This window comes from Lonchura striata, chromosome 5 (assembly GCF_046129695.1).
Source record: "Lonchura striata isolate bLonStr1 chromosome 5, bLonStr1.mat, whole genome shotgun sequence".
Taxonomy (NCBI): Eukaryota; Metazoa; Chordata; class Aves; order Passeriformes; family Estrildidae; genus Lonchura; species Lonchura striata.
Window position 1 is genome coordinate 31,798,756 of NC_134607.1, and position 15,185 is coordinate 31,813,940.

Genomic DNA, 15,185 nt, shown 5'->3' on the forward strand with positions numbered 1-15,185 from the left:
AGAAATTAATCTGTTCCTGAAGTTTAACATCCAGTCCAGATGGCAAGCTGGCAACTTGCACATTCTTTAAGAAACAGTAATAAATAGTAATTGTTAAATGAGAAATTCTGATTCTTTTTCTCTAGAACAAAACACATTTTTCCTTTGAGAAGAAAAGAGTAAAGAAACAAATTAGATTTAACTTCCAGCTAGTAACTATCTGAACTGGATGTCATGTTTAGCAGTCTTAAAATAGAATATTACTGAATGTATTGTCATGACGACCTTGAACTGATTGTTCTCTTTTCAGAAAATTGTGATAGAAATTAGTAATACTTTTATCATGTTAATTCTGTGCATGCAAGTGACTTGCTTTTCCTATCTTACAGATGAAGATGAGGATGAAGATGATGAAGAAGACTTTGAGGATGATGATGAATGGGATGATTGATCATATATTATTATATATATATTTTTTAAGGTGAATGATATACTAAACACTGCTTTCTGTCTATGGATTCTGTAAAATTATCATGTAAATGTTCTACCAATTTGCTGTATATTTTTGTTGCCTTTTGCTTTTTTATTAATCTGTGCAATACCTCATTTAATCTGTAAAGGTTTGTCATAATCCTCTACGAAGCTACTCCCTGTTAATGTGTGCAAGTTTACACCTGGATGATCATGTACATGTGAATACTTTCCATTCCATCAATAAGGGAGCTTAAATATAATATGTGAGACTGACAAAAACCTTAATGTAATTTAGTTATAATGCAAGAAGGAAAACACTATTTTCATACCCTACTTTTTCTGTATCTAAATTTTCTTATTAAAGCCTAGTATAGCACTATGTTCTTTAAGTGATGCAGCTCTTAGTTTATTTAGCCCCTTGATTTCAAATGAAATGTTATATGAATGTTGAGGCTGGTCTGTACTATTGCATGGTTTCAAATACATCAAAACATTGCAGTTCAAATCTTAGCAATATGCTTTACATAACACAAAAGCACTGCAGAAATGCACAGCTAGTTGTGAAAATTACCTTGCCCTGACTATAGTACTGACTGCTATTGAACAGCAGTAGTAATTAAATTCTTCACTGGGGGACCCCTATCTGAAGTTAAACAGAATTGTCATAGTCTGAATTGTCATAGTGGTAGAGGCAACTTTGATGCAAACAAGTTCAACTTTGGTTGGTTGGTTTTGGTTTGGGGTTTTGGGGAGGATTTATGGGAGATTTTTGGGGGGTTGGGTTTTGTCAGTTGGGATTTTTTTTTTCTTCCCTGCTCTTACTTTCAAAATGAAGATGTCTAAATTACTGGGGGCTGTACTGGAGGCTGGCAATTGCTACAATTTGATCTATTTTTTAAATCGGGTTTTTGTGGTTTTTAAGCTGAAGGGCTGCATTTAAGGCTTGCTTCAATAGCATTTAATTACTTTTTTAAATTTGTAGGACATTGGTGTACTAATAAATACAAGTGGTATTACTTTGCAGTCTTTGCTTTATGGTACACAGCAGATGCTGAAACACCAATCCTACATCCTGTAGGTTGGAAAGTCATTAACTCAGAATTATACACTATGGATAAGTACTGAACTTTATGGCAGTATTTTGTCTTCATATGTTGGCTTTAAGACCAAGGGTTGTGATGAAGATCAAGAACCTGATTCACAAGAATAGTATTTGAATAAGTGGACAGAAAGCGGGGTTTTCATTTCACAGCTTGCACATTTATGTACATTGTACTTTGTAGTGCAGTAAACATTGGCACATCTGCCTATTATGAAATCCTAATCTATGCTAAGTGGGTATTTAATATCTGCAGCATTAATTACTGTACTTACTGTAATTTTCAGGTAGAAAATATTTTTTAAAACCACATTATCTGACACAGAATGTTTAGTTAAGTCAGTTACATTTGAAGCGTACTTAATACATAGTGTCCTGGGTCTTTGACTGTAGTCAGGGTAACAAACAAAATTAAGTTATCAGAAAAGTATTGACTGAAACCCAGTGTTGACCTGATCTTGACAGGCTGGACCTGCATGATACGGCTTGGATTTCTAACCCGGTTGTAACCTAGTCTTTAGCAAATTAATTTAGTCGTAGGAGGAGAAAAGAAAGTTGCTGACAAGTAGTGGGAGAGGTAAGGTTGTAGTTAAATTATTCAGAGGATGCTAACTTCCTTCCAAGAATAATTTAAGCACATAACTTGAGGAAGAAAAATTGCCAAGTGGTCTCACTTTCTTGCAGTAACTTTCTCATTGGCCTCTACTGCTGGAAACACTTCCTGCTAGCTTTGCTGCTGTAATGGCTTGAGCTTTGGATCAAGTGCAAATGCAGCCTGGTGTAGCTAATGGCAGTGGAGTTAGCAACTTGTGTATAAGGAGAATATTTGTATGGCTTTCATATAACTTCAGCACTGCACTCTTACTTTTATTGCATATAGGGCATACTAGAATTAAGCAGATGAGGCCTAGAGGTTTTCCTAACATGCTACTTATTGGATATGTTTAGCTGTTATGTTCCCAGAATTGGAATTTCTGTAATATAGTTAATAATTAAGCATCACAGTTCATTAATCAAATTTCTACTCTGGATTTTGGGAGCTACGAAGTTGCATTATTGAATAAAACTTTGATTTGTAGATACTGGCCAAAGAAAGTTTTTGGGTTTTCTATTTCTTCATATAAAAAGTATACACACACCTGTGGTGTCCAGGTTAATATATTTACTTTGAAGTAGTGTTCGTTCATGATAAATTTCAGGCATACAGACTGTGATGGCAGTTAAATTAGTCATAGCTGCATGCTTCAGCACTCTGCCACTTGCACTCCAAGCAGAAGACAGCATTTCATGATACTGGTGCATTGTTGCTAAACATTGTAATGAAGGCCTCTTATATATTCTGGTTAATTGACTGTCCAGATAGCCTTAGCAATTAACAAACTAGCATGAGGCTCTTGTATCTCAACACTCTATGTGCATAGACAATATCAGCTAGCCACTTGTACGTATGGAATCCGTAAGAACTTCTCAATCATTCAGTTTTCCATTATCAAACTGAAATTTTTAGTATGTGAATTTTGAAATGTACAGTGAATAGGATGTTGCACTGGTGGCAATTCATCATGAAGCATAATAAAATTAATTTGACCCAACTAGCGTAAAACTGTGTGGTTTTTAAGTGCTGATTGCGGCACAGGTTTAAAAATATATCTCTAAAGTGTGATTACACACTTTAAAAGTGACTTTGGCCACCTGGCCAAGTTCACAAAGCAGTAAATATCCACTGTCAAATCGCAGTAGTTTCATGTCTCTGGAAAGTTGGATTGTGCTGTTGAGTAAACACAATGAGTAAGAATGTGACACCTTGTCCTCCTGGCAGATCTCACTGCTGCTAAGCAGCCTCCTTGGAAACAGCTACCGCTGCAGGCAAGTGCAATAAACCAGCAACATTTCAAGGTCAAACAAACATGGGATCATTAATAAACATTCTATAACAAGTTCTAAATAATTAATTCTTGTCAGTGAATGCTCTGTGTTAACCTGGATTTTGCAAATGTAAATCTTTGTCCTGCAAAGAGGAGTTCAGGATACTTCAGAAGTTTGCTTCTCTCTCCTAAAGCATCTGAAGAGTCCAGCATTTCAAACTGTTACCTGGTGTACGCTTTGTTTTGGGGTTTACTGTTTATCTGATTTCTCAGCCTTAAGGCCGGGGCAAAGTTGGAATTGTTAGTTGCAAGGTGAGCTGAGGTATATAATCCTTTCCACTTCATAAGCAAGAAGGTTAAAATATGCTTTTGGAAGGAGGCTTTTTTTATTTGGTTACCTTCCCAGTTAAGACTCTTGTAAGGAGGAAAAGGGAGGAAGGATCCTATTGCTTTTAAGACTGTTAGCAGTCCACTGCAACAGCCTTTATCTAATCATTGGAGGAATTCTTGGTCTAATTAAAGTTCCTGAAGCTTAAGTACAGTGATAAGCAGCTTTATTTATAGAAAAGTGAAAATGGTTTAGGGAAGCTTAGATGATACTCAGCCTTTGTCTCTCAAAAGGACCAGTGTTATCCTCTAGCACTACAGTGAGGACTCTTGTTGCTATGTATTTGTTTTCTGCCTGGAATTTTCTTGTGAGTGAGAAGATGGAAAGGATGGGGTAGTAAGAACTCGAATGTGAGCTGGGGAGGTTTAATTCTGTGTTTTAAGTACCTTGTCAGTGACTCTAGCCTGACAAGTCTAAGAGTCTTTTAAAGTTTGAGGATGTTTATCCAGTTGTGAAGGGAGCCTTTTTGGTTTGGGTTTTTTTTTTAATTGCCAAATTGCTATGGCTTGTCTGCTATATTGTGCTTGGAAAAAAATAAAACATTGGTTGTTTGAAATCACAGGTTTGAAAACAATTCAGATACATGTTGAGGAATAGAATGTTGCCCAAATAAAAATAGTGGGCTGTTTTTCTGACAAATTTTATTTTATGCTGAATTTTACAGTATTTGCAGGTGTAACCTGCTAAAAGAAACTAGTAATTTATCAGTTACTCAAATTTTCTCTAACATACTTTTAAGTAATAACTGCAGGACTTACCCACCTATAAACAGTGCCTGATATTAGGAAGTTTGATATGTTACATTTATTGCGGGGTTGTTTTTTTTTTTAATCTATTAGTATCAACAAATACACTTTAAGGCCTTTTTCCTTGTGCTCTAAAGGGGTTTTGGAGTTTCTCTGGAGTGAAATTCTTGAGCTATTACTTCATGTGTGTGCTTTTTCCTCCCTTAAGTTTAATCATCTTGAGTTTGGTTACTTGTGCAGTATGAATTCTAAATTTATTACTTAAGGAATAGATGAGGGACTGCAAGTTTTTCTTGAAAAACAGCCATTACCAGCTTGTTTTTTTGCTTAAAAACCAGCCATTACCAGCTATTATATTTTTGTATGTACCACTTTGGGAACACAATGAAATCTGATGTTTAAAGCTTAAGAAATAGGGTAATGGTTGTATCATACATCAGACAAAAAGTATTTGCTTAAATGACATTGGCAGGAACACAGAATTGGGAATTGGCTCTTCTAGATGTTGATGCCAAAAACCAGGGAACTGCTGGAGCATCTGAGCTGGATTTGGAGCACTTTGTTGGTAGATGGGTCGTTCCCAGATGCTCAGGATACAAAAAGCACGGACTGACAAACTGTTGAGAAGCTTGCACATTTTCTGTTCTCTTTCTTTTCTGGCTAATACAAAGGAGTAGTAGTCCTTTGGACCAATACAGTGCTTATTTAATAATCAACAGAAGTAATTCTCAGAATATTGTCACTCAGAATTGTGCCTCTCCAACTGTCAGCAGAGAATCTGGCTTTTTTTTTAATTCAAAATTAAATGGAAAAATCAGACTACACCAAATTAACATAAAATATGTTTTCTGTGGTTCATCTCCTAGGTATGAATGTGAAAGGCCTATGGTTAAAGCAGAAATCTGCTAGTTAGTAGTAGTCTTTTTCACCTGTAGTAGCTACTAGTATCTAATCCCTAGAGAATATGTTACTGAAACTCACCTGCTGTGTCTCGTAAGTGTAAGAGTTTTCGGAAAGCAAAGCTCTCTGCTCTCAGTTGTGTTCACAGTGCTCAGGCCTGCAGTTGTTAGAGGAAAAATAGTATGAGATCATTCTGTAATGTTAAATGCTGTCTTTTGTACTGTAGTATCTTCTATGCTTGCCTTACAGGAGCTGGGATACTCTTCTGACTCTTACTGCACTAATGTCCTGGATAACTTAGATGTCATCACATCTCAGCCCTTACTACTTTACTTGACCATTCTTGTCTTCACTAATAATGCCCCTAAACCTCCTGGTAGAAATACAAGTTAGCACAATACAGTTAGCACAAATACCTTCAGCAGCTTACAGCACACAGCTATTAGCACATTTCAAGGGAACAGAAATTGTACTGATGTGGATTCCTCTTTGAGAAAATAATGGTCTTACCTATGTATCAAGGTGAAGAACAACAGAGATCCTCAGTGACCAGTTGGGAAAACACCATGCTGGTTGCTCTCAAAAGCACTGTGAGAGATGGGTGGTTGATTAAAGGATAGGTGTAATCCAAGAAGCATTCTTCAAGGAATCAACCCAGCATAGATTACTGCTGGCAAAAAAATACTAGTCTTTCTTCGGTAGTGGGCACATTGCCTGGTACATTGTGTGTCCTCACTCTCCTGGCTATGAGCATTAGGAAGCCATGCACACCTTGGACAGCAACCAGTCAGGCTGATCGTCATCATTCTGGTGTTTTATATATAGGATATGCATCCTCAGTCAAGCTGCCTGTCCAGTCTAGAGATGATACCTGGATTGGGAATGAGCTCAGAGCAGATTCCTTGTACTTTGTGCCATGGATGATAAGTTTTACCTGAGTTACTTTCAGCTATGCTGCAGTGGGGGGAGGATTTGGTGAGATCTGTGTATTCTGCCAAGCAGAAGTGAATCGTCATAGTGTTACTTGTAGACACAAAGTATCTTTGTTTTCTGAAAGTCTGTAATTTCAACCTGCTGACTGAAATCAAATGCTGTGGTAGATCAAGTTGTTAGTTCCATCCCTTGTGTGTTCAGTCAAAACAGCTTTTCTGTTGGACCTAAAATGCTCCAGAAGAGTGATGCAGTATGAAATAATTACACTATGAAATGGTTACACCTCTTTGTAGTTCCTGCCTTTCACCAAAACTAGGTTATATGCTTTCTTCTGTCCTTCCCCAAGACATTTTCAGCACTTAGCTTTTGGCCCATTCTTCAGATACTCCTCCTCTGCCTAGATAGAGCTAGTGCCTTCTGAAAGACAGAACAAAGTCAGACTATCTGTACATTTGCTGCTTGTCCATATTCTTTGCCATAAAACAAATTCATAATGTTAGCAGGAGGACAGAGCCCTGAATGAAACTGCTGCTGGGTGTGACAGAAGCATTTTGTCTAACCTCAAGCAGGCTTTCTGTTGGTGCTGCTTTGAAGGTGACTTCAAAGAGCCACCAGGCCAAGACTGTCTGTCAGCAGTGTGTACAGAAAGTAGAACAGCACAGGGGTCATGTCCCATACACCAGGCCCGTGGCCCAGCCTTCAGGAGAGGTAGCTGTGCTCTCTCAGAAATTTGTGATGTGTAGCTGAGCAATCAGGGATGCAGCACAAAGTGGAATCCTGCATTTGTCCAACTCAGTCACCCTTCTGACCCTTGCTCATCTCCACCCCCTGTAACAAGCGTGTAGACACTGAGCAGTTGCCATCTTGCACTTCAGTCACTTAGATGCAGGTGTTTTAACTGAAACCAAATCTTCTTGCCCTGTGCCTCAGTTGCTCATTTGTCTAATAGTGTTAATAGCACAATGCATATAAATACATCTAGTCCAGACATGTACTGCAATCCAGACAGGTGACACTTAAAATATTTTTAAATGCAGTTTTCCTTGTTCAAATTTAGTTATCTCAGTTCTCAGAACAAGAACATTAGGTAAGACTTCTTCCTTTCTACAAGGTCTAGTTTTCAGAATCAGTAGCCATTTTTAAGCTTTCAAAGTGAAAACCAAAACAACATTAATCATGTTTGTAGAGCAGTTAATCTGATCAGTTTGATTACTTCTGTGTGCAAATATTGGGTCATGCTCTAGTGTTGCATCAAACTGGTTTTTGATTTAATATTTTGGAAACCCAGCCACAGCATGCAGTTCCCATTGGATTTAGTTTTAATAAACTAAAAATGTTTTCATACACTCTGTGGAAGACATGAGGTTTGGGACCTATAGTCTAGTTGCTACTCCCCTGGCTTACAGGCCAGGTTTGCAGCACAGCTCCCATCAGGAGCACGTCCCTGTGAGTGACGGTGTCAGAAGCTTAGCTGCTCCCGAACAGGGAGTCCTGCAGCAGCGTGTGGGCAGCCCTATCGTATGGCTGTGCCGGGCTGCACCAGGCTGCCTCCCCAGCTGCCCACCGACGGCCACACAGCCCTCCCCAAACATGTGAAAAGTGATCGTTTCATGAGCATGAGTCATTTCAAAATCACCAGAATCGGTGCTTCTCTGACTGCCTATAGGTCTGCAAGGTCAGAGGTGCTGCTGTGCTTTCACAAAGTGCAGCGCCCTTGAAGGATTTGAAGTGCAGGAGGCATTCTGTTAATGCCTTAGATTTACTGCAGCTCTGCGTGTGCTGGCTGCTGCTGGTTTCATCTTACTGCCTCGTCTGTCATCTCAGTTTGAAAGGGGCCATCCTGTTTTCATCAGGGTGCACATTAGAGCTCTGACTCTGTTAGAGGAAAGGCAGCCAGTAGCTTTGAAGCATGTGATAATATTTTTGCTACTGGTTGATAGCCACACTATATTCCCCAACCTCTTGGATCATCATGGAACATTAGGAGAAATTGTGACAGGATGTGGCTGAAGTCAGATTGATTTACTTTCCTCTATTTTTTTTTTTTTTTTTTTTTTTACAATTTGCACTTGATTACTACAGCCATAAGGTAAAAATGTGTCAGCTATTGCATCTGAACATGATCCATGCTTACTTCAAAAACTTTTGGACTTGCCATACGTTTTTAGATTACAGATAAGATTTTATTAACCTTTCTGTATAATTTTCAATGAACAGCTGCACTGTCAACATGGAGACAGAAAAGGCTTCTAAGAAACACAAGGGCAAGTACAGCTCTTAAAATCTGACCTCCTGATTTACTACTATGAAGACAAGTGCTTATTTAGCACCATCTATATTGTTGCATTAAAGAAGGAAAAAAGAAACAAAACTTTTGTCCTTTATGTTGCTAATTTGAGTAAAAGTGGCAAAATGTTTCCGCCCTACACAATTTCTTAAGATTTTGCTGAGCAGAAGCGTATAGAGGAACTTACACCAAATTTTTTTCACTTAGTTTAAATATTGGTTGTCCTGTGCATGCATGTGGATGTTTTTGGGATGTCCTGGAAACAGCCATGATGGGAGCTCTGCAGCAGCACATGCAAAGGTACAGCTGTGCTTCCCTAGCAATAGTCCCGGTCCCAGAGAATAATATGTGTTTAATTGGTGTGGTACTTCAACCACAGGAATAAATATTAGTCTGCAGAGAGAGAGAGTCCCTGTAGGATTTGTTTACATAATGACCACTGAGCAGCTCTTCTGTGCCATAGCTACCTGCTGGGGACTTGTGCCATGAGGTTGTCTCCGAGTTTCATCACTGTTTCTCCTCTAGTGCATGCTAGCCCAGAGAAGCACATAGCTGATACCCAAGACACAAGCTGGTGCTGCAGATGGGAGCATCGGAAGCAACCTGTACAAAGCCGCCTTCTCTCTGCCGTGCCACGCGAGGGTATGGCAGAATGCACAGGCGAAACAAAGGCTGGAGTTACAGAGTTCAGAAGGGATTTGCTAGGCTATCTCAAGCAGTGCCCCATCACACAGAAGGGTATCAGTGTCTACAAGGTTATATCAAGAGTTCCACAAGTTCCTGCTACAGTTGTGGTGGTTCTCACAAACTGGCAAAACGTGGCATTAGTAACAGAGGTCACTGTTAGGCTGACCAGAGATTGCAGCTATATAAAGGACATACCTCTGTGGTACTGGAGAAGGCATCTTAACAAAAGGCTGATTCTGCATGCTACACTGTATAAAATTCTACTGATAGACAGTTTTTATTACCAGAACCAGCCTATTTTGTCCTCCAAAATACAATTGCATATTTTTTATGTGGTGCAGGTGATTACATAACTGCTTTCCAATAAAATCTGTAAAAAAGATTTTTAGAATACAGAACAGAAGCAAATCTATATTAAAAATACTTTGTGAATTTTTTGCATTTGAGAAATTAATGCTGAAGAACGTTTGTTTAGATTCACAGTGGAAGTGTCAGTTTTATCTTTATATACCAAGGAAGTCTCATTTATGTCTATTGCTTTTCCAGCTGTTGTCCCAAACACAGGCTTGGGCTTGTTATCAGGTGCACAGCACCAATTCACAGCAAAATGACATATTTCTATTTTTTATTCTAAAATTCTATTCTATTATTTTGTGCGAAATAGGAAGCTGGGACATAACTCATAAAAAGCTGGCTCCTTAATCATCAAAGCATTATGCTATTTACACATTTTAACAAAGGCATCAGCATTCATTGGTTACAGATTACATAACATTTTCATTAATTAGTATAACAACTATTATTTCAAAGTTTTATCTCTCATTCTCATGCTAATTAGTCTGCATGCTCAGTTCTTCCCTCCATCTGAGTTGGGTTCATTTTGAGTAGGTGGTCAGTGGGTTGGTGGCCAGGATCTCCCACTGCTGGAATTACCTTTCCCCCAGTTACTGCTCAGTTCTGCTGACTTCACTCCTGGTGGCTCTTGTCCAAATAGCCCATTCCGCTTGGGACTGTCTTCCCTTTCCCTTAAAAGATTGATTAGTCAAGCACACAATGTTCACAATGCAATTGCATAATCATAACTGTCCAGCTCTAGCTACTGATTATCAACAACAAAAAAGAATTTAATTTTTTTTCAAATTTTGGGGTCTCAGATATTGAGGAGCTTGGTATCGCAATCACAAGGATACGACTTTACCTGAAACACAGTGAGGGATGTAAATTGAGGGATTGTGTGATAGGAGAGAATATTCTTCATCACTAGTGAGACATAAGATGGAAAGATGTCTTAGTCTTTGTTTTGGTTCACAACCAAACGAAGGAAGGAAGGAAAAAGCAGCTTGATGAAGCTTTGATTCAGACTGTCTTCATAGGTTTGGCCTGGCTTTTCCTTACCTCAGGTATTTTCATCTCCAATTACTTGAGCAATGCCAGATGAGGATTAAAGAGAGGGAAAAAAAGGTTGTAGGTGTCTTTTGACATAAAAATGTAGACTTCAGCAGACAGACATGTGAGTAAAGGATTGATACTGATGACAGCCCCTGAGCCCAACTGATAACATTTGAATCACACTGCTTTTGTCTCTGAGAGAGTTATTAAACAGACAAATGTCCCAGAGCAAATGTGGAATAAATCAAACCTCTTCTGTGCAAAACACTGCAGTGAAGGGAAGGGTCAGCAGACGAAAATGGAAGGGATGGAGCATATTCCTCCATATTTTGAAAGTATTAACCGGAAGAATGGCAGGAGAGATGGAAAGAAAAAAGAAAAACTGACCACAGTCAACCTTTTCTTGGTGCTATGCAGCATGGAGGCCAAGCTGGTGAGAAAGCCCTTCAAGTGAAAAATCAGATGACTGGCAGGATGGTGCTCACCTCTCCCCCACAGCAAGGTGATCCTTCACACACCACTTGGGGGAAAGGCAAATAAAACCATGGAGTCATAGAGCCTGAACTGGAAGGGACCTTAAAGATCTTTTAGTTCCAGCCCCTGCCATGGACAGGGACACTTTGCACTGGACCAGGTTTCTCAGAGCTCCGTCCAACCTGGCCTTAAAGATTTCTAGGGATGGGGCATCTACAAATTCTCTAAGCAACCTGTTCAGTGTTTCACCACCCTCACAGTAAAGAATCTCTTCCTAATATCTAACCTAAACCTGCTGTCTTTCAGTTTGAAGTCATTCTCCTTGTTCTGCCACTACCTGATCTACAGAAGTTCCCTCCAACTTTATTGTAAGCTCCATTCAGGAACTGGAAGGCTGCAATTAGGTCACCCCGAGTCACCTTTTTTCCAGGCTATACAATCCCATTTCTCTTAGCCTTTTCACAGAGAAAAGGTGCTACATCCCTCTAATCAACTTGATGGCCTCCTCTGGACTCACTTCAAGGTAGATGTCCTTACTGTGCTGGGGTGTAGCATCCTTTCTTCCTCTTATATTTGAATGCAGCCTTCCCTCTGCAGCACAGTGTGGGCCCCACTCAAAAGCAGCTGTACAGATACTGTGAAGGAAATTCTGCCAGCACTGGTTAGCTCAGTGTTTGCATTGTGAAGGATTATAATATAACTGGTGTAAGAGGCAGGAGATCAGAGTAGAGCAAGAGCTTCAACAGAGTTTCCAGACTAAATCCCTAATTTCACTTAGAAGCTAAGTGTAATTATGCAACTCCTGATTTGCCTTCAGGTCATCCCCACTTGGTTTCAACTAAACCAGATGTTCTGCTTGTAAAGTATGGTATTCTGTGTTAGAAATAACTACTCAAGCCCACTGCTTGCTTTTAAATGCTAGGAAGGGTCCTTGTAACCTCCCATGACCACAGCTCAGCAGGCTGCATCTTTTGCTGACAAATACTGGAACAAGGTGAACACATTTGAATCTTCCTTTCATGGATCATTGCAGCTCCCCCACACCCAGCAAGAAGACTGAATGGCCCTGCAGTTTTCCACCTCATGGCTTGTTGAAGAACTGAGCAGTTTTACCAGAAGTAATGAACTCTCCCGACTTCTTAATTAAATATCAAATGTGAGACCCTGAGTCTATCCAAGAGATGCATTAACTTTGATTTTCAAAGAAGAAAATATCCTATAAACAAAGCTATAGTCAAATTGAAAATCTTTTGAGACCACTGCTCCATTTGGAGGAGGGGCTAAATATTTATCATCTTGAAAAGAAGTTGATTTGGAAAGCAGGTGTTTAAACATTCATTGAAACATGACAGAGTGAAGTTCAAGTCTTTGTTTTGAGCCATCTCAGGCATGTGAGCCATCTCAACACAACAGCAGAACTGAAGACCCAGAAATTCCACCCTTGAAGAGATTAATTGACCCATCTCTGATGAAAGAACCTCTGCATCTATCAATCACCCCATTGCCACTTTATCCCAGGTGGCACTGCTGATGTCAATACATTGATGAGACAGGATCAGACAATCAACAGGCAGAGCTGGTGATGGGAGAGCGGTCTTGGGTGATGCAGATCCCCAAATGGGATAAGGACCCCACATTCCCAGCTACTCAGCACCACATCTCCTGGTGAGGAATAAAGCTGAGGAGAAATGCACTGCAGGGAGACAGCTGATGGATCTGTAGGGGGGATCACAGACTGGGCAGGGAGCTGAGGGCCCTGAGGGTGGCTGTCTGAGGACCCAGTGCCCTCTGCATTGAGCAGCCTGCTCACCCTGCATTTAATTAGGCATTAGACTGAGACACAGCAAGTGGTAGTACTGACGTGCTGTGCAGTGACTACAGATCAGGCCATTCATTGCCACTCTGAGGTAGTCAAATAACAGCAATCCAGGGTGAATGGGCGTCCATGTCCAGCGTGGTTGATATTAATGACTTTACTTTTCACCTAAGAAGATGACAAAGTACTAAATAAGACTTCCCAATGGACATTGTTTAGAAAGACTAGGAGCTCCATCTACTATGTATTTTTAAGAGCCAGTTTAATTATGTTTGATGTTTTCTTGGAGCAAAAGCCAGTCTGGAGGAGTTTTTATGCTCTACAGACAGGAAGCTGACAGAACATGTTCAGTGCCCTTGAGGTAACACCATGTCTGGTAACAGGGAGCTGTCAGAGCAGGATTAGGGCTCAGGATTGTCTGACACCCAGCTGTGAGCTCAGTTCTCCTTGTGACCTGTGGGATTCTTTGCAGTGGGAATTTGAGATTGGGAGCCAGTGGCACAGTGGGGTCATTCAGGCTGCTCAGCTGTGCTGGGCTATCAACTATCAACATCTGTGCCTCTGTAGTTACAAAGAGCTTAGGGTACTGATCCAGAAAAATTAAACCCAAGGTAAATCCATGCTGCCCAATACTGCCTTCCCTCTGTTCTTAGCTAGGGGTTCCCAGCATCTCCTTTGCACCAGCAACACAGCTCTGAAACTGCAGTGAGAAGTTTGGGGAAGCAAAGTGGAACAGTCTTCCTTTTTGTTGGTTGATTTTTTTTTATGCAGTGCACATCCAGAGCTGCTGGAGCTGCACCAGCTGGTGTTGCACCTAAAATCCAAGTACTGGGATGTTTGGAGTGATTTGATCTCAAACTGATTTTTGTCACTTTAAACTCTAGCAGCAACTGAAAAGTTTAGCTCATGAGTGGCTAGCCAGAAGATAATCCTGGCAAGGGATGACATAAATCTTCTAACAAGGGTTTATAACACAGGCAAACCCATGCTAAACTGGGATGAAAGGCAGGAGTATTTGCCCTGGAGTATTAGTCTGGGTGCTGCCTGTGCAGTCACAAACCTTCTGGGCTGGTGCCTGTCTCACCACTTGCAATAAGGGCAGAGTTCGCTTGTACCTGCCCACCCTCCACAGCTGAGACTGACTTGCCACAGTCTGGGCACACTGGGGGAAGAGGAAAACAAAGGGCTGGAATTTGGCAGAAGTGATTAAGAGCACATGAAACCTGAGCACTGTTGCCTTCCAACTTGTTTGTGAAACACAGCAACACATGCATAGGTCGCAGATTTAGAGAGCAGTAAGCTGAGACCAAGCAACCGGGGTGACCCCACACTGTGTACACATAAACACTTCCTTCAGGTGCCTGCAAAATTCTCTGCTTTAACTGTAGCTCATTGACAGCCCTCAAGAACATCCATGAGTGTGATAATTTAAAAATACAGCTATACATACACGCAAGAAAAATAGCCTTCATACATGGAGGCTGTACTTGGCTAGGCTGGTGAAACATCTTCTAGGCCACTCCTGGGAATCATCCCAAATTTATCCTCCTCAGAATGCATAGGCATTTCTGACTATCAGTTCCTTAGATGCTTGTTTCTTAAGTGAGGAAATGGCAGAAATGGCATGTCTTCCTTTTCACAAGCATTCTTTCACAGCCAGGTCAGCTGTGAGACTCCCGTCCTCATGGCTTGCCTCATCTGCATTCCCAAAATTTCCTTCAATGGATCATGGGTTGTGCTTCTCTCACCATTTAGAAATGCACCATTTAGAAGTATTAACTTGTATTCCACTAGTTACAGTATTCCTGTTAGCAAAAATTAAAACAAAATAATTATAGTAATAATGAATCAAACAGCACTTGATGCCTGAGGATCTTGGAGCACACTTCAATCTATGTGAACATAACCTTGCAGTACTGTGAGATGGATCAATACTGATCTCTCCCAGGCAATGTAGAGGCATAACAAGTTAAAAAATATACCCCAGAGTACACAAACAGCCCAGGACATAACCCTCAGTCTTGGCTTTGAGATACATGTCTGGGCTTTCACCATACACTCAGTAAGAATTTTTACTGTGACTGTATTTTAATAAAAGAAAAACATCTTTCCCTGTGTTATAGAAAATAACTCAATTTTTTTTGCCAT

General features: G+C 40.3%; 1 protein-coding gene across 2 annotated transcripts in view; it reads left to right on the forward strand.

Moving 5' to 3' along the window:
- The window catches only part of WASL (WASP like actin nucleation promoting factor), a 49,762-nt gene extending 46,618 nt beyond the window's left edge, over positions 1–3,144 (forward strand). For both annotated transcript variants that reach the window (XM_021553500.2, XM_021553501.2), the window contains one exon: positions 369–3,144. In XM_021553500.2, the coding sequence (XP_021409175.1) occupies positions 369–430 (62 nt within the window). In that variant the 3' untranslated portion in view covers positions 431–3,144. The remainder of the gene's footprint in view (positions 1–368) is intronic.
- The last annotated feature ends 12,041 nt before the right edge of the window (positions 3,145–15,185 follow it).